Source organism: Gopherus evgoodei, chromosome 2 (assembly GCF_007399415.2).
Source record: "Gopherus evgoodei ecotype Sinaloan lineage chromosome 2, rGopEvg1_v1.p, whole genome shotgun sequence".
Classification (NCBI taxonomy): Eukaryota; Metazoa; Chordata; order Testudines; family Testudinidae; genus Gopherus; species Gopherus evgoodei.
The window spans coordinates 248,920,478-248,943,914 of record NC_044323.1 but is presented as its reverse complement, the minus strand read 5'-3'; the positions used below and the strand labels follow the sequence as shown (position 1 = coordinate 248,943,914).

Here is a 23,437-nt window from a genome sequence, read left to right as displayed (position 1 = left end):
GGGAGACTTTTAATGGCTCTGTACACTTGCATAACAACTGTGGATTTTCCAACTCCAAAATGATTTACCACTGGCTGGTAGCAATCCAGCATTGCAAGCTTCCCGGGCGCAATCACCACTTGCATCTCTACTATCAATGCAGCTCACTTTTTGATGTCCCTGTTCTGGAGCACTGGGGTGAGCGTGGCACACAGATCCAGGAAGGTAACTTTTAGCATCCTAAAGTTCTGCACCACCGCTCCTCATCCCAAACCTGCGTTATGATGCAATCCCACCACAGTGCTCATTTCTCAGGCCCAGAAGTGGTGTTCCACCATTTGCAACTACTCCATAAACACCACCAATAACCTTGACTTTTTTCATTACATTCCTTAGCAAACTGTCTTCAAAGGGATCATTATGTCCCCAGGATTGCAGTACTGACTGTGGGCCTGCAAATACAAAAGGATGATACACCCTGTATTTGCAATGTTCATGAGAACAACACAGAGTTCTGTAGCCTCCATGCTTCTATCAGTGATGGCAGACAACAAAAAGTTCCACATAGTTTTGTGGGATGAAAAAAAAACATGAAAATTATGGGATATAAACAACTATGGGATGGAGAAAGCTGCATGACAGGAACTTGGCCCTTTGCTCCCAGTCATCCCTGAATGATTTGTTTCTATCTCACAATGCATTACAAAAATTTCCCAGAAGGCAGTGCACCAGACAGAGAAAAGTGGCACACTGGGTGCACCACACTATGTATTGACTCAAGCGCTCCTGGTGTGTACACTCAGTGCCAATGCAAGCAGCCAAGTATGCACACACGAGTGGTATATTAACTGCAACAACTTTATGCCAATGTAATTTGTGCTGACCAAAGTTTGTAGTGTAGACATTGCCCCCTGTTGTCCCTGATTGTCCCAGGAGTTCACTCCAAGCACCACTCATGCATATAATTTACTATCCACAGGCAATATAGAGAAGTTGGCCTTCTTCAAAATGAATGAACACTTGCTTCCATGACAGAGCACATGGCTCCTGGTAACAGGGAAAGAAAAGGACATGGGCAAGGAGGATAAAGTGGAGAGATACTTAGTATTAATAATAACTTAACATACCATGATGATGTAATCCACAGAAAAAAAATTGCCCCTGGTGGTCCTATATAAACAATGCCATCTTTCTGGATACTGCTTCCCTAGAACATATTTCAAATAATTTGATACATAGGTGATGAGGAAATAGAGAAGGCAAAAAAGGACAAGTCAACACATATTAGCTTGGACTGCACTAGCACCTAATGGGACCTGATCTCTGATTGGGGTCCTGAGACACTACAGTAGCACAAATAAACATCACCTTTAGCTTGTGTTTTATATATTTTTCAATATATATGATCTGCCATGGGAAACTTCTGTGTATTCCTCTAAACATTTGCACACTGCAATAGAAAAGGGAAGCATATTTGCCTACTGTGAATGTCACAATATTACATTAGCACTGCTACTAAGGTGAGATATAATCATAAGAAGAGGAAGCTGTGATGCCCTGTGTATGTGGTAAGAGTGGTTCTGATGCTACTATCAGAAAGAATGATTCTTTAATTTATGAGTTTCAAGTTAACAGTTTGTCCCTTTGGCACTGCTACCTATCTTGCATGCCTCTATGTGTCTGACACTCTATATACATGATGAAGAAAGCAGCACTGATTAATCAACCTTTAATATCCTATTCCTGGGACCAGAATTGCAGGAAACAAGCCCTGTTCATAAGGTGCTTTTTCATGGAGACCCTTATCACTGGAAAGAAAGTAAATGGGTCTGAAATTCTAAAGGGGACAAAAGCTCAAGAAGAAATTTTGCAGAGTCAAAAAACCCAGTTCTCAGAATCCACTTTCTCTGAGTCATCTGCTAAATTAAGCTTGATACTCTTGTCTTTATTTCTTAACAAATCCTTGTGCTTGTACAGAATCATATTATCCTTAAGAAAAAACTGCATCACACTGAAGGATTGTTTGAAACTCTTTTTTTTTCTATCTAGTGCTGAAGCATCTTTTCACCTCTTGCAAAGCAGTTCAAGGCTTCTTGATACTATTACTTCTAGATCTAATAGGGTAGCCTCCCGACAGCCAGTGTGAGCAGCTTACTGGAGCATTGGCTATATTCCGTCTTTAGTCTCTTTGAAAAAGAGTTTGGCTTGATTAAGTAGACTTTATTTGGAGAAAGTGTAGTCTCCTAGAGCTTTTCCATTTAGTGCACACATACCCCTCCAAGAAAACTAAAAGGAAAGGGAATTTCAGAAAAAAACGGACAAATAGCAATCCTGAATCAAGCAATAAATTCAATCATATGTGTATGTGTGCCTCTTCCCCTATTCCTCACACTCTGCTGTTAATATATGTATATAATCTTATTAGCTGACCGCATTCATCTTTAATTCAGTTGTCAGCAAAATTACGCTGCATATGCAGGGATATTTTTATAGGCCATTCGAAATAAATTTTAAAATGAGGTTTTAAAGATGAAAGCTTTTGCTGCAAAAATGTTTTTCTTCCATCTGAAGGTTGGACAAAACTGCCACTTTGCTGATCTGTAATTTTTTTTCTTTTAAGAAGAAAAAAAACCCTGAGTGCTGTAATTTATTGAATGTCCCCCTGAAAGCAAAGAGATTGACTTTCTGCCTAAGACTGCCAAGAATTCCTGTCACTGTAAACACTAGGCTAGATTAAATTTTAAATAATAAATTCCCATGAAAGAGAGGTCATACTGTCATATAATCATTTTCCTCCAAGAGATTTCTGTTTGCTAAAGTATATTGACTGAGGTGATTGCTGATAAATATATAATATAGCCTGAGTACCCTCTAGGAGTTAAAAGTGAAAACAGACAACAATACTATGTTTCTTTACCATGTGCTAATATATTGCATTTTAACACATAAAAACATTAACTTTACAAACTCTGTATTACTTTAACTGGCAACACCCAAAACATTCTGACTTAAGGCAACTACTCTTTCTCTAAATTCATGCTTCAGAGGTTTGATATTGCTCAATATAGGTCACGCACAGTTTGGAAAAGCTGTTGGGAGGACATATGGCAATTTTCATGGCTTTTGCTGGTTCCAGTTACAAGCTTAACCTTTGATTGTAATCTCTGATATGGTGGACAAAACTAAAAAAATCCTCTCCCCCACCATTTTGGACAGTTTCAATCAGTTAAAGAGATTCTCTATATGTATGCTGCTCTGGGATTGATAGAATTACCTCTGAAACCCATAGAAACTGTCAAAGAATGCAGATGAAAAATCTCTAAAAATAACACCTGTGAGGCATTTAACTCCTGGGGCTTCACTCCCTAACAAATAATAGGCAGAACTCCCCAGGTTCTTTGGTCCCTAAAGGCAGTGATAGAAGGTAGGAGAGCAAGACAGTCTCCATCCACCCTCACTGCTGGTTGTGGCCCACCCTGAAACTTACCTACCACCCATGGAACCTTCTAGCCACTTTCTTCATGACTGCAGTCAGCAGGAGAGCTTGCTGCACACACTGCACCTCATCACTGGTGTTCTGGCTCTGCACCCTCTGGGCATCTATACGGCTTTGCGAACCTTGATATGTGCTTCCACACACCAGGCAGGTCTAGTCTTTTCCATTTGTTTTTATTTGCCAATGGGGTGAACCTCATTCTCTGTTTTAGAGTTTTCTTTAACTCCCACCACCATAGCATCAACGCACTTCCCAGGTAAATTAGATCTGCATAACAGAGCCCCTAGCAGATTTCATGAGTCTTTTGCTTTTCTCCCTTCCCTGGAGATTCTGTTTCAGATACAAATCTTCCCTTTTCTTCTTATGGTTCCAGTAGCAAAAGCCCTTTCAAAGAGGAAAATTTGCAGATTCTTCCAAAAGGTGAAAAAGGTTCTAGATTACTCCAACCTCTTCTAGAAGTTGGTTTTAGAGCTGAAGTCACTTTTCTGAAAACATTTCATGCTGGCTCTCATGAGGTGCCTTGTCTCAAAGGAGCACAGATATCCTGGTGGTCTCAATAACTCTGTAGTTCTGCCACAGTGGCTGCTGTAGTGTCTCTGTACATGGCCTATTGGCTCTCTACACGGGTGATATTCTCTAGCATGCAAGGGGGAGTTTGCACCTATCCTATAGCTACTATGCACCAATGCGGCTGATGCACAAAGGCCACTGGGCAATCATAAATCTAGCCTGATATCTTCAAAAGAGCAGAGTTTAAAGGTAAGTAATTTTCTCTTTGATGTTTCTCACACTACACAGATGCATACATCACAACCTGCTATTGACAATGCTAGAAATACCAGCATTCAGTCTGACAGATTTTTCTTCTCTATTGTTACTGCCAGAGGTTAATCAATCACACAGGTCTCCTCTCTCCAATACAAATTGGTAGGTCCAGTGTCCCCTGGCTTAGAACATGGACGAGCTGGGTTCAATTCCCTCTTCTGCTATGGACTTCCTGTGTGAATGTGGGCAAGTCTGCTTTGCTTTTCTGTGCCACAGTTCCCCACCTATAAAATGGGAATGGTAACACTTTCCTACCTCGGGGGGGGGAGGGGAGGGTATGAGGATAAATACATTAAAAGATTGTGAAGAACTTTGAGATCTATAGGTGAAAAGGGTCATATAAGCATTATTATTCCTTTTGACTCAATGTAGCAGGTGTATGGAAATAAGGTCACTTCTTGGCACCCACAATAGGTGAAAAACTAGGAGCAAAAGTCTTATTAAAGAGTGTATTAATAATATCAAATATCAAGTATTTTTAAAATGATCTTCTAAACATGAAATTACTTATTGAAACACTGTATTTCAAGAACACACGCCATTCCCTTTATTAATCTCACAGCTGCAATTGCCAGTTCAAGGCATTTGTCCCTATTTACAAAGCCAGGTCATAGCTACATTTGAGACTCAGTAATCACCAAAACAGTTGTTCTATGACAATGCAGATTACAGAGCCCAGGACAAAATGTGCAAGAGACAGAGGTAAGGCAGTAATGATCGAGGAGGGCCAGCTTTCAGATGAACTTCCAGAAGAGAGTAGACAAATCCAGACTGATCACCCTTAGGGTATGTCTCCACCACAAAAAAAACCCAGCAGCACCGAATCCCGAGCCCATCAGCTGACTCAAGTTGCAGGGCTAAAAATTGCAGTGTAGAAGTTCAGGCTTGAGCTTGAGCCTGGCTTCTGAAATTCAATCCCCTTGCGGGATCTCAGAACCCAGTCTCCAGCCCGAGCCCATACATCTACACTGCAATTGTAAAGCCCTGCAACTGGAGCCTGAGTCAGCCGATGCAGGTCAGTCACAGGTCTTTTAATGCAGTGTAGATGTCACAATACAAGAGCTCTTTTTGTGATAAAAGCTTTTCCATCATAACCAGAATGACACTTAAAACCACCCTCTCCCTCTCTCCATCTCACATACACACACACACACACACAAAAGAAAAGAAAGGAAAAGAAAACCCCTACCCCAGAAAAAGACTCCCATCACCAGATATGGGAGGAAAGCCGGTAACAGTCACTAGGGATTTTGTTTTTTCAATCTTACACAGAAAGCACTTATATTATAGGGATGGGTGCTAATACAAAACCCTAAGATAAACACACAATTCTAAAGCTACCAGCAGTTCTATGAAAAAAGTGTATTCCAGCAGCTCCAACCATAGACACTTAAGCCATCCAGCTTTCTACCCACTCCTTCACCCTCCTAAAAATTTGCCTTTTCCCTTAAAGCTGGATGCTACTCTTAGGATTCTATGCTTTTTTTGCAAGTCTGGAAGTGGTTATGGATCTTAAAGGGCTGAGAACCTTTGCTTATATCATCCCATATCTTGTCAAATGAGCTACTATGCTAGTGCACACATACACAGTAATGATTTTGCACTCTGCACAGAGCTACGTGCTTGGAGGTCAGGATTAAGTCAGAATATTACAGTACATTCAAATGGTGAACATATATCCAAATTGGGAATTAAAAAAATAGAGAGAAAATACAGGGAAAATTTGTTACCAAACAGACTCATACAAAACAAAAAAAAAACTCACTCAAATAATCAGCAGCAAATTATTATCTATAAACAGGGTGCAGATGCACATAGATAAGATCTTACAGTCTAGGTTTAAACAATCATAGAAGGCAATCGCAGATCTCCTCAGAGCCGTATGAGGAAGTACAGTAGAAACAGATTCTAAAAAGGCAAAATCCAGGCTGCTGTGTTAAATGTTGTTACTGCAGTGGTCTTTTATTTAATCTAGCAATTACAGTATTAGCCTAGTACTATGAACTATTCCCTACCCAGCACTCTCCAATCGAACCTGATGCAAGCATACAAAAACCACCAGATGAAATTCTGTCTTTGGATACACCTGTGCTGTTCCCACTGATGTCAACAGAAGTCACACATACAAATCAATACAGAGTATATGAAACTGCAATAAATAAAAGCACTTTGGGTTCAAATTCTCTACCCACATCTAGTCTGATTCCCCTCTGCTCTCCTCTCCCCTCCAAAAAAATCTGAAAATTATTCACATTCCATTGTCTTAAGAAATATCACTGAAGACAATATAGTGCAGATAAATTACAATGATTACTCAGATGTGTAACTAATGATGGCTGGCTTCATGAGTTTTTTATACACCTCACAGATAAATAAGAGATTCACATATGAAGTCAGGTAGATTTGTAGCACTTTTTGAAGGATTAGGAGTCTATAAATCAAAGAACGATTTGATCAATAACCTGGAATGTAATTTTCCCATCTATGACTGTATAATACTGATAATCTTCATTTTTCAGAACACTATCTATAAAAGCATAAGACAATATAAGTTAAAAAAAATGTGAGCAGGGAGCAAAGCAATTCATGTCATGCTAGATGCCCTGAAAGATAAAGGTTTCTGCAAAATGTAAAATTTTCTATTTGGGTTTAATTTTTGTGGCTGAGTTATTAACCTCTCAGGATATTGCTTTATCACAGGGGTTCTCAAAGTGGTGGTCAAGACCCCTCAGGAGGTCGCAAGGTTATTACATGGGGGGGTCACGAGCTGTCAGCCTCCACCCCAAACCCCGCTTTGCATCCAGCATCTATAATGGTGTTAAATATATAAAAAAGTGTTTTTAATGTATAAGGCAGGTCGCACTCAGAGGCTTGCTGTGTGAAAGGGTTCACCAGTACAAAAGTCTGAGAATCCCTCCTTTATCATGAAATTGCCAAGGTAATTTTATCTACAGCAGCTTAAACATAAGAATCCATAATTTAGGTTCTAAAATAATTAACATTCTAAAGATTTGACCAAGACCATAAACTTGCATTAGATTGCATATTTATAACTAAGAATGAAACTTTTGGGGAAGAAATAGTATTTACAGAGAGTAATCCTTGTAGAAGTTACTTTGCTCTTTAAGTATGTTTAAATATTTGAGGTCACAGGGAGCAATCTACAACAAATACTTTTCAGAAACAGTGTTATGTCTTGAAAATAGTTCTAACATCAGGTCTAAATAAACCAGACTTGAATAAAATTATGTTCCAAATCCCTCCACTGAGACAATTTTTCCCTTTCCCTTAATACATTGTTGCTCTACTTTAGCTTTGCTGGGGCTCCATATGGGTATAAGAGTCTGACAATGCATCTCCAAATGCAGGATCAGGGACTCTTTTAGTAGAAACACTGATATGTCAGTCATTTTTAGATCATGATACATTTAAAAACATATGGAGAAATACTTTCCTGTGTGCTATTCGTGTTAGCTTCAGTGTGTATTAGATATACTTAACAGACATGTATTGTTTTAAAGTGTTTTAGCCAAAAAATTTCACTTACAAAAAAAGTGAAGATTAGAGTTAGTAGTAGGTCAGTCTTGGTCTCTCTCTTATTAATTAATTATTTTTATCTGAATTTTGGATATTTAGAAACTGCATCCAACTGTCACTTTTTCTTCTTGATCGCAGGTAGAAGTCATAGGGAGGCTCACTATTAGGGTATAGCTGAAAATTTTTCTTCAACATTTTTTCTATGGAAAATTGAATTTGTAAATAATTAAAACGTTTCATTTTTTTCTGTCAGAAAACCAAGGCATTTTTGTTTTAGTTACCAAAAACCAAACAAAAAACCTGTTTTTCAATGAAAAGTTGAAATTATCCACTGAAAATATGTATGAAAGCTTTGACAAAAATTAAAAAGATTTCCCTGGGCAAGGGATTCTGACCAGTTCTATTCACCATCATCAGATAGGGCAGCAACAGCTGTCTAAAAATGAGTTGAAGGGCTCCTGCTGCACCTGCTTCAAGACCCTCCATCATAAAGGGTTTGGGGAGGAGAAATACCTGTGCCCTTCATAGCATCTGTTGCAGCCAGGGCACGGTCAGAGGGTAAACCTCCACCCTCCAGAGAAGGAAGACACAATGGAGCACCTCTGTTTTTTCTCATGCTGGGATGGGGGATACAGGTACTTTTTGCCAGTGCCCCTGTTGTCTCTTAAGGGGCACGTGTTCTCATGGCCTGCCATGGATATTTGCTAAGGAATCTTCAGGGATGCTTTTTACCTGCTCTTCTTACTTGGAAGAGAAGTTCCCTCTCTGCTCCCTCCCCCAGAAGACTCTTTGCAGGACACAGGTATTCTCCTCCTCCATAGGTTTCTTAAGGCTCAGGGTCTCTGAAGTAGCTGTAGCAAAATAATACCTCACTTAACTTCAGGCAGCTGCTACTGCCCCAGCTAGGTCTACCCACTGCTATGATATAAGTGAGTACCTGGGCAAGGCTTCTACTTGCAGTCAGGAAAGGAAAGAAAGACTATCGGGGACTTAAATGTTCAACACTGAATTATATAGATATATATGCTTGTATGATTAGCCATTTACTCACTGAGGCACTCACTTTTTCCCAAAAGTGACAGGAAAAATTATAAAAGCAGCCACACTCTGATAATCTTTTTTCACAAACACAATAAACTGGGAGGTAAGTGTAACCAACACTTTTTTGAAAGTTTGGACAAATGTACTTCTTAGCAACGAACAGATGTTTCTGCTCATGCAGAAAATGAATTTGCCACTAGCTACTAATCTTTGTCTTCTCCAGCTGTTCTGTGATATGCAGTGGTGAAGCTTGATCTGATAATACCGTATGCTTTTCTTTCTCTCAAAACAAAAAACAAAAGCTAGAAGAGATCCATTACCTCTTTGAGTGTTTTGGAGGAATTCCTGGCAATACAGTCTTTTCTTGGTAGAATATTTTGGGATAAAGTTTCATAAACTTTTGATGAGCTTCTTCAGTGGTTTGTGGATTCTTCCTAAAGAAATGAAAAAGAACAAATTCTAGAAATTTTAAACCTTAGACATAATGTTAGTATTATTTGCACCCAGTTCTGCTTCTACCGGAGGAGATAAAAATATTATCTTAAGTATGGAGAGGGGACTGGTGATAAGCACCATGCTGGTTAGCTGGATCTGCATAAAAATTCCCAAAGACTTCAATGGGAACAGCAGTGGGAATTTAATCTCTTGTTCCTGTAACATTAAGGGAGCACAAGATCAAATTCTATCCTCAAAGTGAGCCATGAAACTCACACAAAAAAGGTCTTTCTCACTGCCTTCAGTCAGGGCTCCACAGAGGATTCAGGGAGCCTGGGGTCTTCCCCCCACCACTGAATTGCCGCCGAAGACCTGGCACTTCAGCGGTGGGTCCCAGGGTGGAAAGACCCCCTGCTGCAGGTCTTCGGGGCACTTCAGCGGTGGGTCCCGGAGCGGAAGGACCCCCCCACTGCTGAATTGCCACCGAAGACTCAGAGCGGAAGAAGCTCCGGGGGCCCAGGCCCTGCGAGAGTTTTCTGGGGCTCCTGGAGCGAGTGAAGAACCTCGCTCCAGGGGCCCCGAAAAACTCTCATGGGGGGCCCTGTGGGGCCTGGGGCAAATTGCTCTGGTTGGTCCCCCCACCCCACTGCTCTGGGCAGCCCTACCTTCACTGTTACAGTTTATATAACATCACACTTGTTTAGAACTATCAAAAGAAATAGATTATAACATGGACTCTATGGAGACAACTTATTTAAAAAGGGAATGTTATAATGGCTTTTCATGAAGGGCCAGAATAAGCCATTGAGGAATCAAGAGCCAAAAATGCTCAGCTCCCATTTAGGCATCAAAATGCACCAACTGAAAATAGTGGGAGCTGATGAGTGGTGAGCACTCTAGCAAATCTTAACCCAGAGGAGTTTGGACAAAGTGACTAGTAAGTCACATTCTGCCTCTCTAATGCATGTGGAAGAGTACATGACTCCGTGAATGGTCTCACTGAAGTTACTGGAACTAGTCATGGAGTGTGGTACTGGTAAAAGCTCAGTATAAAGAGCTGCACTCTGGAAGCCATTTGCAATTACCAACTTTTACTGACACCAGAAGGCCTATGAACAATTCTGCAAATTCTTGACTGTCATCTGATGGAACATTATCAATTATCTACCTACATATATAGAGACTTTTCTTTTGCAGAGCACTCTCATAGCAGGTACTACTCAACATGAGTGAGGATGGCAGAATCTGGTTCTACATAAAATTAATAAATTTTGCACTAAAAAAGCATTGGATATACAGAACTATGTGAAATCCTGACCCCACTGAAGTCAATGGGCACTTTGCCCATTGACTTCAGTGGACCCTAGATTTCCAGCTAGATGTTTAAGAACATCATTAGTTTTGAAGGTATGTGGTAGAAGTGACCATGACAAGCAGCTTGGAAAGATATTTCACTTCATAGGCTTATTAAACATGGCAATATTTATCTACTTTATTTATATATCTTTACCTTATCTTCAGAGTCAAGAGAAATGTAAATTTCTACCTTTTACATTGAAAGAGGCAGCAGATTCTTTCTGGTATGCATTTAATTTCAGAAACATCGCAATACACACAACTGAGTTTCCTTCTTTAATTATGCGCTATCTTGAAGAAACTTGGCCGGCAATTGTTCAGAAATGCATTTTTGAAATGTGCTGAACTAAAAGGTTACTAAGTATCAGAGGGGTAACCGTGTTAGTCTGGATCTGCAAAAGCAGCAAAGAGTACTGTGGCACCTTATAGACTAACAGACGTTTTGGAGCATGAGCTTTCGTGGGTGAATGCATGCATCCGACGAAGTGGGTATTCACCCACGAAAGCTCATGCTCCAAAATGTCTGTTAGTCTAAAAGGTGCCACAGGACTCTTCGCTGCTTTTAAAAGGTTATTGCCATCAATAAATGATCCAGACCCTCTGTCATGCTGTCTGGAGTGGCTCACAGCTGTGAGTGCCTATCTCAGGACAGACTGACAGAAAACAAGGGCAGACACCCCAAACTAGTGGTATGTTCTATAATTAGATTATACCAAGCCAGTAACAAAGGTGAACTCCTGGATCACTATAACAGTCTTACCATGGAGTCACAGACAGTCCCCTTAGACTCTCCAGACTATCTTGCCACTCAGACAAACTGAATTTTGTGATGATGGTCACTCAAACCAAAAATCACACCTCATCAGGTTTCTCTCAGTCCCAAAAGACCAATTGGTACTCTGGATCTTATACCAAAGACAATGCTGACAGCTATTCTATAGTAAAGTAATTTAAGGTTTATTAGGTAAGAAAAGGAAATGAGTTATTGAGAGGTTAAAATGGGTAAAATATGTACAGGTGAATCACAGTTTGTAATCCAAATGATGACAGTGATGTAATAAACTGCCAGTTTCCCAAAAGTCTTTTCAGGGTACCCAGATTGTCTCTGGGGATCTCCACTTTGCATCTGGTAGACTTCCCTGTAAGAGTCCAAACAGTTCAGAGATGAAGGATCTTTCCTAGAATCTATATTTATATGTTCTGCTGACAGTCTTATTACCCACATGGGCTTTTCCTTTGATGACAGGGCATGAAGAATGCACTTCGAGTCTCTGACCTCCAGTCATCACATACAATGCCCATTTGCTTTGTAATTAGCTTTTTTTTCTGATAAAGTCCCTCATTAGCATTCCACAACGCTTTTTGATGTCTGATGAGTTATTTAGCTACAGGGTACGTACAATGTACATGCTTGTTATTACATTATGACAGGACACAGATAAGTAAAAACAGTGCACGTGACATCCCATTTATGAAATTTAAACATCCAAAACACTTATACATTTAACAAACACTTTGATCTATACTAGTGGTTCTCAAACTTTTTCTTTTGCAGACCACTTGAAAATTGCTGTGGGTCTCAGCAGACCACTTAATGATCTTTCCAAATGTTGTTTGTACCATTGGCTAATTACTGTAAAGAGCTTTGGATAAAAGCACAATGTATAAAAAACTTAATAATTAACGTTTTTTGTTCTACAAATAAAAGCACACAACTCATATTTTAGTATCAGTAGTCTTACCTTTCTAATGCAATGGATGTGCCCTATCTCCACCACCATAGCAGGCCCCGAGCTGGGGCTGGGAAGGAGGGTTGTCTCTCCCTCTTTCCCCCACCATGGCAGCCACCGAACTGGGGAAAGTCACCTCTTTCTCTGGCCACTGCAGCCCTGCATGTCCTAAATTCGCCCCACCCCCTTTTCTCTCCTATTACCCCCAAGGCCACCTCACCTTACATGTGCGTCTTTTCCAGAGTCCAGGCACCTAATTAGTGAAGCCACGCCTGTGTGGCTCCACTGATTAGGTGGGTGGCCCTTCATTCTCTTGTGTTCAGCCACCCAGGCACACACCTTAGAGGAAAATATTCACAGACCACCTGAATGGAGCTCAGGCCACAGATTGAGAACCTCTGATCTATACTAATATACAAGTGAATTGGCCTGAATATACTCTGACATGATCTGGTCTGCCAGTGTCACACTCGCATTCTCCAGCTCAAATTTCACTCTGCCTTACTGTTTTTGACTTTCTAAAATACTGTGCTTTAAGATATCTATTTACTGCTATCCATTCACTCAGTTCTTTATAAACCACAGTAGCTCCTTTGCCTTTCAAGTTATTCTCTTCCTCATTTTCAAGACATTGGTCCAAATTCACCTCTGATGTAAAGGGATACCTACGTTGACTTCAATGTGATTGCATCCATTTAAAGCCAAACTTGAATTTGGTGCACAATCCTGTGACATTGTTGCAAGTGTATGGCGATATTAAGGTTTGTGGCATAATTTGTGGATTTGAGAGTTTGGGGTTTTTTTTGCTCTCTAGACAATTGAAGTTCAAACATCATAAATAAAAGGTTATCTATGCCCTATTTTAATTTTTCTGCTGCGATTACAGAAGAAAATATAAGATTCTCTAGTTAAGCTAATCAAGTAATAATTTCCCTAAACACCACCATTTTAAGTCTCCCCTGGCAAACCATCAAAGTACTTCAAGACTAAAAGTCAATAGGCAAGCTCTGCATGAAATAAATACTGTATTGGAACTGAATTTCATTAGGGATGAAATCATCTCATTATATCCAGACTGCAGATCTCATATGTAGGATGTACATCATAATTGTTACCCATCCAACCTTCTGGTTTTGCACTGAAAAACATAGCAGTGGTAAACTGAACCATGATCTCTCCAGATTGCTGGACATGAAGGTGTGCAGGAGCTTTGTGTGGGGGAGGGTCTCTCCACACAATAGGTGTAGGAAGAGGGCACAATGAAGCCAAATAGCAATATGACACTATTGTGAGAATGAAGATTTTGGTATGAAGTGTAATTTAATGCTACACTAAGGAGATTTCATTTTCTCCTAACACCATGCAAATATTGATTAACATAGAACTGAAACTGATGTGACCATGTATATGTTAAGAATCATCCCCAGACAGAATGCACAATGAGGTATTCATCATGTGAAGGACCATGGGAGTGTTCTGGATGCATCATCTGTGTGCATGTCCAATGGGCCCAGAATGTATGGGGTAGGGGGGATGAGAAGCTTTAGGGGGGAAAAAACATGCTGCACACATTTTACCCACAGCAATGAATAACTAGCAAAGCTGATTCCTCTAGACATACCAGGTCCTCAGATGGCACTATGCATTTGACTCTAGATGGTACTGTGCATTTTGACGGATTTCTGGTTATATAATGCATTATACAAAGTTGTTGCCATATGTATGTTAATCAGGTTGCTACAACGCAGCATGTGCATTTAATTGTAAGCATTGACCACCATCGCAGTTTTGCTTTTGCTCTTATTAAAATGGATCCATAGCTCTGTTTGAATCAATGCCTTACTGTTTCTAATATTTAGTGAGAGTTGCATGTTGATTTTTTTTATAATTGGTTTATGTACTTGTGTGGTGGTGGGGGGATGTAAACAACTACAGACACAAAGAAGGAGGGCACGATCAAATACATTTGAGAACCACTCTGTAGGGCATTTGGGTATTTTCTCCGTTTCTCAGCCGAAGCAAAAATGTGATGTAAAGGTCTAGATATTTTGATAATATAAGGGTAAATTGTAATGCTGCACAATGACTGTAGCTTTTCTGCCTCAGCTGGTACAGAAAATTATGACCAGAGGGCACATTATGCGTTCTATACTCAGTCTCCTCTGTGTGAGATGACTGCATGATTTGGCCTCACAGTTGGGCATGTTACAAGTTTGATAGCTAAGTACCAAAATAAATCCATATGTGCAGATGTGCCTTTACTATGCACCTCTGTCACTGAAAAATCCAGTGGGAGGTCCACAAGAGAGTGAATATGTCACTTTTTGGCCATTATCCGTTTTTCTGCTAAGGGGCAAGATTTAGTCATAAAACTGCAAAGCCAGGCCAGCCCTGTTTCCTAGTGGTATCATATTTGGTTCCTGACTTTAGCTTCTTATTTCTCAGTCCAAAGGGTGCTCAGAATGAGGAAGGCTGGAAGAAAGTAACATGTCCCTATTTCCCGCCCCCCATCCACCACTGACTGAGTCTGTTAAAAAGCAACCTTGCTATTCTCCCAAAAGCCTCCATCTAGTGCTCTCCAGCCAGTGGCTGGAACATGAGTAATTTGAGGGAAATCTCCTGTGATGCTTCACAAAGATACTTTCTCTCCCCCACCCTCAGCACAAAGAGTCATGACCAAGTTACAGTAACCAAAGTTGTAAACACAGATTTTTAATAACTTGATTAAAGAGAAATATTTGGTTAAATTGTCAAATATGGGGCCAACTTTAATTCCCATATCTACAATCCTGCTTTCTTTTCTCAGTTGCCCTTCCACATGTTCCTCTTTACTTCTATGCTTTTTTGTTACGTTTTTTATGTGAGTAGGTGGAATCCCCAAATCAGATTACAGAGTAAGAGTGTTGTCTGGTGCTAGATGCCCTGTGTGTGCCTCAGCACTTCACAGGATTGAGAGCAAAGTGAGATGAAACTTCTAAATTACACATATCTCAACATAGTTCTGTCCACCCAGTCTCCATCCTTGGAAAGGAAGGAAGAGGTATAGCAATTTTGAAAAATCTGTTTTTGTTTATTTTGTTTACTGCTCAAAAATGGTAATACACCAAAATAACTCCTTAAAGAAGCACATTCTGTAGGAAGAGCACTTGCTCATCTAAGTAACTGCAAGAACTTAAGCTGCCTCTCCTCTCTTTTAAGGATGCTAACAAACAGTTAGCTATCAGACTGATACAAACAATCAGTTTAGCCTGCATGAATCTGGGCAATAGCAGCTGTTCCAATGTGATTTTAATCTACACAGGCACAGGACAATTTTCCCTAAGATATGATAATCAAAACTAGTCTCATTGACATAGGAGCTTCAGAGTGTGAACAGGATGAATGCCCATGAATAGCTAATTCTCATGATGATGTTGTTTTATTTCGCATTTTGCCTTTTACAAGAACTGAGGAAAAACAGCTACTTGGCTCCTTAGACTCTAGAAATTCCAATTAAACTGACAGTCCCTGTGTGTGCTGCCTGAGGGGGGAAACACGGTCAGAACACAAAGCAGTAAGCTGTATACTCTTTAAAGAGAGGCATTACATCAATCCTGTTCAAAACTGCCTGTTCTGATTGATCTTAAAATGTCTAGTCCTTTCTTTCCTTACTGCTTTTTTCAGATGAACTATATAGTATATTAAAACAACAAGGAATCTGGTGGCTATAGTATATTAGTAACAACTCACAAAGCACCTAAAACAAATGTCTGAGTAGCCCTCTCTAGTAAAGGGTATAATTTATAATTGGTCTTATTTTCAGGAAGAAAACCAACTATTCATGTAACAAAACCTATTAGCAACACAATGGTGAAGTAGAAATAATTCCTTCTTCCATTAATTGGCTTTAACATGACTAGCGGGGATAGACTCTGTGTTATGATCTCCACTAATGTGACTTACACTCAAGTGAAATCTTGGCCCTGTTGAAGTCAATGGGAGTTTTGTCTCTGATTCCAACAGAGCCAAGATTTCACCATAAGACACTGAGCAGTCTTCTCTTTCTTAGAGCCAGACGTGCTTCCTAACCCCTTATATGTTCCACCAAACAAGGTGAGGACAGGCTATGGGAAGGCTGCAGAAGGGTATTTGCATCAGTTGCTGACCATGCAACAGTGCTCTTTGGATGCTCTCTATGTGGCATGGAGAGAGCCAGGACTAAAGGGAAAGCAGAGCCAGTGGCTCCACGATGATGCAGAACCGCTATTGAAAATCCCCATTGTGAGGAGGTAGAGAAGGGGAGGAAGCAATCACTGTTACTGCAGCCCATGGGCTGTACCAATTGCTGGGGTGCAGTTGTGCTAGTGCGCTATGCACTGGAAGAAAAAGAGGATTCCTTTGGCCGCAAGCCCAGGCACAGATCCCCCATTTGTTCAGGCTCACTTTGATAGTGATCTTGAATCTGCCCCTTGGTGTTCCTTCAAGAAAAAGTTGTCTGGCTTCGCAAAATATTTAAAAGCCACTGTATTTTCTTGATGTGTGTGTACTCTAAATATTGGAACCAGATCACTATTTTATTATTCACGCCAAGATTCCAACAAACTTTCTTCAAGTTATTAGCAGAAAATCCTAATTTTACAAAGGTCTTCACAAAAACCTTCTTAAAATCAGAAGTTTATTAAAAGGTATGATTCATATTGGACTGAAAATACACTTTAATACAATAGAAACAGAGGTACAATCATCTGGGTTGATGGCCACAGAGGGATTTTGGGTTACACAAACTCATCAAATCAGAGTTTGGAAGATGGATTTTACCTGCATTTCAATCCAAAAGGAGGCTTAAACTCAGATCCATCTTACCTTGGATGGAAACAAGTGAAGCATGGGTCTCTGCCCTCCAGGAAGAAGGTGAAGTGCATTGAGGGGAGGCAGGACTTTGACAGGAGGAAGTTCTGCAAGATGGCTGGGTGTCTCATAGGGATAGTGAGATGAATGTACTATATATCGGGAGACATCTCTCTCTGAGGAGAATGGTGTGGGAGAAAGGGTGGGAGTGGAAGCACACATGCTCATGTATGGTCACTGCAGCTCTCGCACTAGCTCATGTATGGTCACTGCAGCTCTCGCACTACTCCATCCTCCTGCCTTTACTCCTTTACCTTTCTATCATTGTCTTCCCCCTCTGACAGTCCTTACCAGGACAGACATGTTCAGAACTGCTCTGCCCCTTCTTTCCCCACTTCCCTCATTCCCTCCCTTCCTTTTCTCTCTTCCCTTTTGCTGCTCCCCATGAACAGCTCAGTATTAGGTGGTGGGATTGCAACAACTGCAATAAATAAACTAGTCATTACCCAGTGCAGGTGACTTGAGTTTATTTGCATAATGCAATCTTGTTGATTAATATGTCTGGAATCTTATTTTTTAATTAGAAAACAAAATCTTTGATTTAAGGTTTTGGATGGCTACATACATACAGAAAAATGTGATTTGCATGACATTTATCTCATCCAAAATCTGAGAAGCAACTCACTGCACATACAAACAACTGAACTTTATTAAGATACACGAGAAAGCTGCATTAATGCAGCATTGTGGCTGAGATTTTGCATGGCCAGGAATCAGGTTTTTTAATGGCAAGTTTTTTATAATTGTGGGAGATTGGGAAACCTTATAAAAGTAAATTATCTTCAGAGTCAAACTTTCATCTCTGTGTTGTGCAGTATTTATATGTATTTGTAGTTCCTGGACACCTCAGTCATGGACCAGGACCCCATGGTGCTGGGCACTGTATAAACACAGAATAAAGAGAGGCCCTGTCTCAAAAAGCTTATTTACCAGAACACTATGAATGGGATCTGAGAAGGTACCTGAGTCCTCTCTTTGCTTCTATTGCACAGTATTTAACATACTTTTAAGAGACAAAAATATATAAGGGATATTCCTAGCAATCAAGGGCCTGATGCTGCATGTAGTTCTGTGCATCCAAGATGGATGAGTGCAGACTGGAAGACGAGGGAAGAGGAAGCTGGAGGATAAAATGGATGCTCTTCTTTCAGCAGAAGCTTATTGATTGCTATTCTAGCCACTCTTAATTCACTTACTACTCTAAAAAGCTAAATTTGGAATATCGATGCGTTTCAAATTTAGGCCCCAATCCTGAAGTTGCACTTGTGCTTAAACTTTAAGTTGATGAGGAATCCCATTGGAGTTGATGGGACTGCGCAATATTTAAAGTTCAATGTGTGCATACATTATTTACAGGATTGGGGCCTAAGCGAGGAATGGATCTATTTGCCAAATTGGGGGAGGAGGCAGAGGTGGGAGGAGGGGTTGTGTTTGACTAAAAAACAAGTTGAAAGTGGCTGATGGGCCAAGAATTGCTGCTGAAAGGACAGCTGGGTTCATGGGTATGACCTGAACATAGTCCAAAGAAGTTTAAAAAGAGAAAAGTTAGAGTTCAAGGAACAGTAAATACATTTAAAACAGTAGAGAAAAACTGTTTATAATCCCCTGATTTCTCTTGTTCTTCTAATATGAAGCATTTATTATATTGCAAGAACACACACCTCTCCACTCCAATTTTTCAAATGAATGTCATTTGCTATAACACTATACCTTCCCCAGGATGTGTATTAGCAATCTACTGATCCCCTTCTGCATAACTGAAAAACACTTAAGGCGTTTACTAATAGCCTAACACTGCACACCTTGGAGTGGTTTATTGCTGTAATATAACACACTTCACTCTCCCATAGCTGTCCTGGCTCTGGGGTAAAGAAGAAGTAAAAAGGAATATAAATCTATTTTTATCACTAAATAAAGACTATAGCACATACAGGGAGCAGATCTGTGCTGTAAAAAGGTTGCGCTTTCACACAGACTTTTCAGACTGTAACCACACTTTAAGAATTGTTTTACTAATGCCCTTTCCTAACAAAGCTATAAATAGAAGCAAATGTATTCATTAGAGTTAGTTACCTGTTTTGTAGCCCACTGATGCTACACAATGCATCCAACTGATCATAGTTTATCCTCTTAGAAGTTTTTTTCTTATCTGAAAATAATAAATAAAAACATATGGATGATATCTTTAGAATGAATCCAGACTTTATGAGATACACAGATGTACAGACAGAGCCCAAAATATAATAATAGAAGTATTTTAGGCAACTCCCACTCAAATTAGCAGCTCACTTCAAACTAGGGTGACCAGACAGCGAATGTGAAAAATCAGGACAGGGGGTGGGGGGGTAATAGGAGCCTATATAAGAAAAAGACCCCAAAATCAGGACTGTCCCTATAAAACCGGGACATCTGGTCACTGTACTTCAACCTCAGGTTCTTCTGCTATAGGCTTGAACTTGAACTGCTAAACCAAGTTGTCTTGTCTTCACTGCTATCAAGTTAGCTAACATGAGATAACAACACACCTTTTTACAGTGACTATATTAATGATACCATCTTCAAAGTTCCACAGTGGTAAGGGAAGTTTACAGAAAGTCTTACATCTAAAGCGATGCACACTCATTATAGCATCACAGCAGCTCTGACACTGCTTTAAGACACAATCCATGCACCATGCAGCCCTTCCTGGGGTTGGACTTTATTAAGCAAATGAACAGAAATTCTAATTCAAGCCTTCACTGGCTTGCTCCTGCTGTTCCTGGTATAAGTTGCTCAGTCCTCCACTAGGTCCTCCATGCCTCAAAACCAAAAATCTCTTCAATGGGGCACACCAGCTCGCAAGCCTGCTTTCTTCCTTTTGACTCCTTCCAGCTAGCAAGCCCTTGCTCCAGGCTGGATATTGGTAACAGGTGTTGTGGTGTGGGGCCAGGACAAATAATTAACTCCTTTCTGCCCTTGTCCAGTGTGGGCTTTGTTCACTTCATCTCAGCTGCCAATTTATTAATATGTGGGAAAAGGAATTTGAGATTTGATAGAGTCCGTGAACCAGTTTGTGGCAAAATCCCTGGTGTGTTCACGTTAATTGCTCACTGTAACTTTAATGTTGCCTATAAACAAGTGGCATTTAGTACTTTGCAGCTTGCAAGGACCAAAAGAAAAACATCCCAGTACTGAGCTGCATGAGCTAAGGATGAGTCATTTACAATCTCCCCATATACCCCCACAACTATCTTCCTTTCATAGTTATGCAACCTGAGCTCCTTGAAATAATTGGCCTGATAACAGAGTGTTTTCTAGTTCTTTCTAATGTATCCTTATATAATGCTTTGCAGGCTGCATGTTACAGTCAGATACAACGTTATCCTCTATGCTAAGTGCCAGCTCATCAGGAGAGCAGGCCATCTAGAAGTTTCACACTGCACAGTCCTGCAGCAAGAACACATGTTTTTTGGCTCCAGACTTCACAGTGTAGAAATGTAGATTCTCAGCCTATGGGCCAATGTCAGTGAACCATCCTGTACCATGGGGGATGGAGCGACCTGCAGAATGTAGATAGGGTAGGATTTTGGCCTGAAATGGGACATATAAGGGCCGTGCTGACTGACCGGCCTCCATTGGCTAGACTCCCATACTGCCCTCGTGGAGTCTGAAGTTAACTAGAATGAGTGGAAATGAGGGCTGTCGATTAATCGCAGTTAACTCACACAATTAACTCAAAAAATTAATCACAGTCTTAAAAATTAATCATGATTAAACACTGTTTTAATTGCACTGTTAAGCATTAAATACCAATTGAAATTTATTAAATACTTTGCATGTTTTCTACCTTTTCAAATATATTGATTTCTATTAGAATCAACAGAATACAAAGTGTATACTGCTCACTTTATATTGTTGTTTTTATTACAAATATTTGGCTATAAAATGATAAACAAAAGAAATAGTGTTTTTCAGTTCAATACACCTCATGCTGTGGTGCAATCTCTCTCTCATGAAAGTGCAATTTACAAATGTAGATTTTTTTTTTGTTACATAACTGCACTCACAAATTTTAGCAAATCTGGCATGTAAATATCTTGCAATGCTGGCTACAACAGTACCATGCAAACACCTGTTCTCACTTTCAGGTGGCTTTGTAAACAAGAAGTGGGCAGCATTATCTCCTGCAAATGTAAACAAACTTGTTTGTCTTAGCAGTTGGCTGAACAAGAAGTAAGACTGAGTGGACTTGTAAGCTTTAAAGTTTTACATTGTTTTATTTTTTAATGCAGTTATTTTTTGTTCCCAATTCTACATTTGTAAGTTCAACTTTCATGATAAAGACATTACACTATAGTACTTGTATTAGGTGAATTGAAAAATACTATTTCTTTTGTTTTTTACAACACAAATATTTGTAATAAAAAATATAAAGTGAGCACTGTACACTTTGTATCCTGTGTTGTAATTGAAATCAATATATTTGAAAATGTAGAAAACATCCAAAATATTTAAATAAATTGTATTCTATTATTGTTTAACAATGTGATTAATCATGATTAAATGTTTTAATCGCTTGACAGCCCTAGTAGAAACCCCAAGGAAGGGTAGATGAGCAGGCAGGCAGGCGAGTGCAACACTGCCTGCCCTCCATTGAATACACCCTGCAGCACAAAGGAGTGTAGAATTACACCTTCCTGCACCACATTCAGTTAATCTGTTTCTTCACCATCTCATTGCCTAAGTGGCCAGCCTTTATTTCCCTTATGGTGTTGGGCCTACCAGGAGTAACCGCTAAGAAAAGGTGTTCAGCAATGACTGGAGGTGAAATCCTGGCCCCACTAAAGTCAACGGTAAACTCCTGTTGACTATAATGGGGCCAGGAGTTCACTCGGTCTGACATTATATGATTAAAATATGATTATGTAGATCATTATTGTCACTGCTGTTATATAATCACAACAAATCTTGTACAAAGTGTGTCATGTAAAGTGTCTATGAAAAAGTTATGGTTTGCTTACTATGATTATTTACTTGCACGCATGTATCAATTTTGTACCTGAAGTTATGAATATTGACTATGTACCTATATTTCAAATATGTTTGCTCCTGTAATAACATCCACAAGGTATTTAGCCAGCATATTCTGAAGGGACTATTCAAGTTGAATGGCCCATCAAAGAACACTTAACGCACAATGGACCATGGAAGATAACTATCTATACTTAATGGACTTTCATGTGAGCGTTCTAACTAGAATATGGGTGATGGCCCCTGCTATGACTCAGCAAAGCATGCAAAGGCATGTGATGAGGCCATGTGACATTAAACTCCATCTTGTTACCTGTATTTTTTCACAAGCTGTGTGGAGGGCTTTGTTTGAAACAACTGGTTTCCCTCCACATGGCAGAAGCTATAAAAGGCCCTGGAAGCATCTCCATTTTGATTCTTTCCTGCTCAGACCTCTGGACAAGGGACTGAGGACCTTCCAATTAATTGGAAGCAACCAGAGACTTACAAGCCAGCAGTTTATTCTATCACTGCTACAAGTCTGATCCAAGAATTTTGCAGTTAGTGTATGTATTTAAATTCCTTTAACCAGTTTTAACTCTCACCTTTCTTTTTATAAATAAACCTTTAGATATTAGATACTAAAGGATTGGCAACAGCATGATTATTGGGTAACACCTGAGTTATATATTGACTTGGGTAAGTGGCTGGTCCTTTAGGATCAGAAGAACCCTTTTGCTTGATTCAATTGGTCTTAAATACCCACTCATCATTACATCTAGTGGTTTTGGTGGTGATACAAGGACCCACTGAGGCACAGTGACAGCCGGCATGTTTAAAACCTACTTGGTTTAGGAGGGAAACTTTTTGTTGTTTTCAGACTGCTCTTTCACTTCTATAGGCAGGACAGATTTTCATGGACTACTGAACCCAACGTGCAGATGCCTTGCAGCAAGAGGCTTTAAAAAAGGTGTGATTGCTATTTGCAATCCCGGTGTCAGCTTTCAACTGCCAGAGTTCTTTTTACCCAGTACTAGCAGAACTGCATATAGCTTGTTAGACTTTCACTTCAGAAAATACTAGGAAAAATATACCGATCTTTCTAAACAGCAGCACCTGCCCTCCAAAATTACAGAAAGAAAATCTGACACCCCCAAATTAA

The 23,437-nt window shown here is 39.9% G+C and overlaps 1 protein-coding gene across 1 annotated transcript in view; it reads right to left on the bottom strand.

The window, feature by feature from the left end:
* Nucleotides 1–23,437, bottom strand: part of CNBD1 (cyclic nucleotide binding domain containing 1) — a 309,025-nt gene that overhangs the window by 277,941 nt on the left and 7,647 nt on the right. Inside the window, exons 3-4 of the mRNA XM_030549461.1 lie at nucleotides 19,360–19,435; nucleotides 9,199–9,312 (exon numbers count right to left, since the gene is read on the bottom strand). Coding sequence (XP_030405321.1) covers nucleotides 9,199–9,312; nucleotides 19,360–19,435 — 190 coding nt within the window. The remainder of the gene's footprint in view (nucleotides 1–9,198; nucleotides 9,313–19,359; nucleotides 19,436–23,437) is intronic.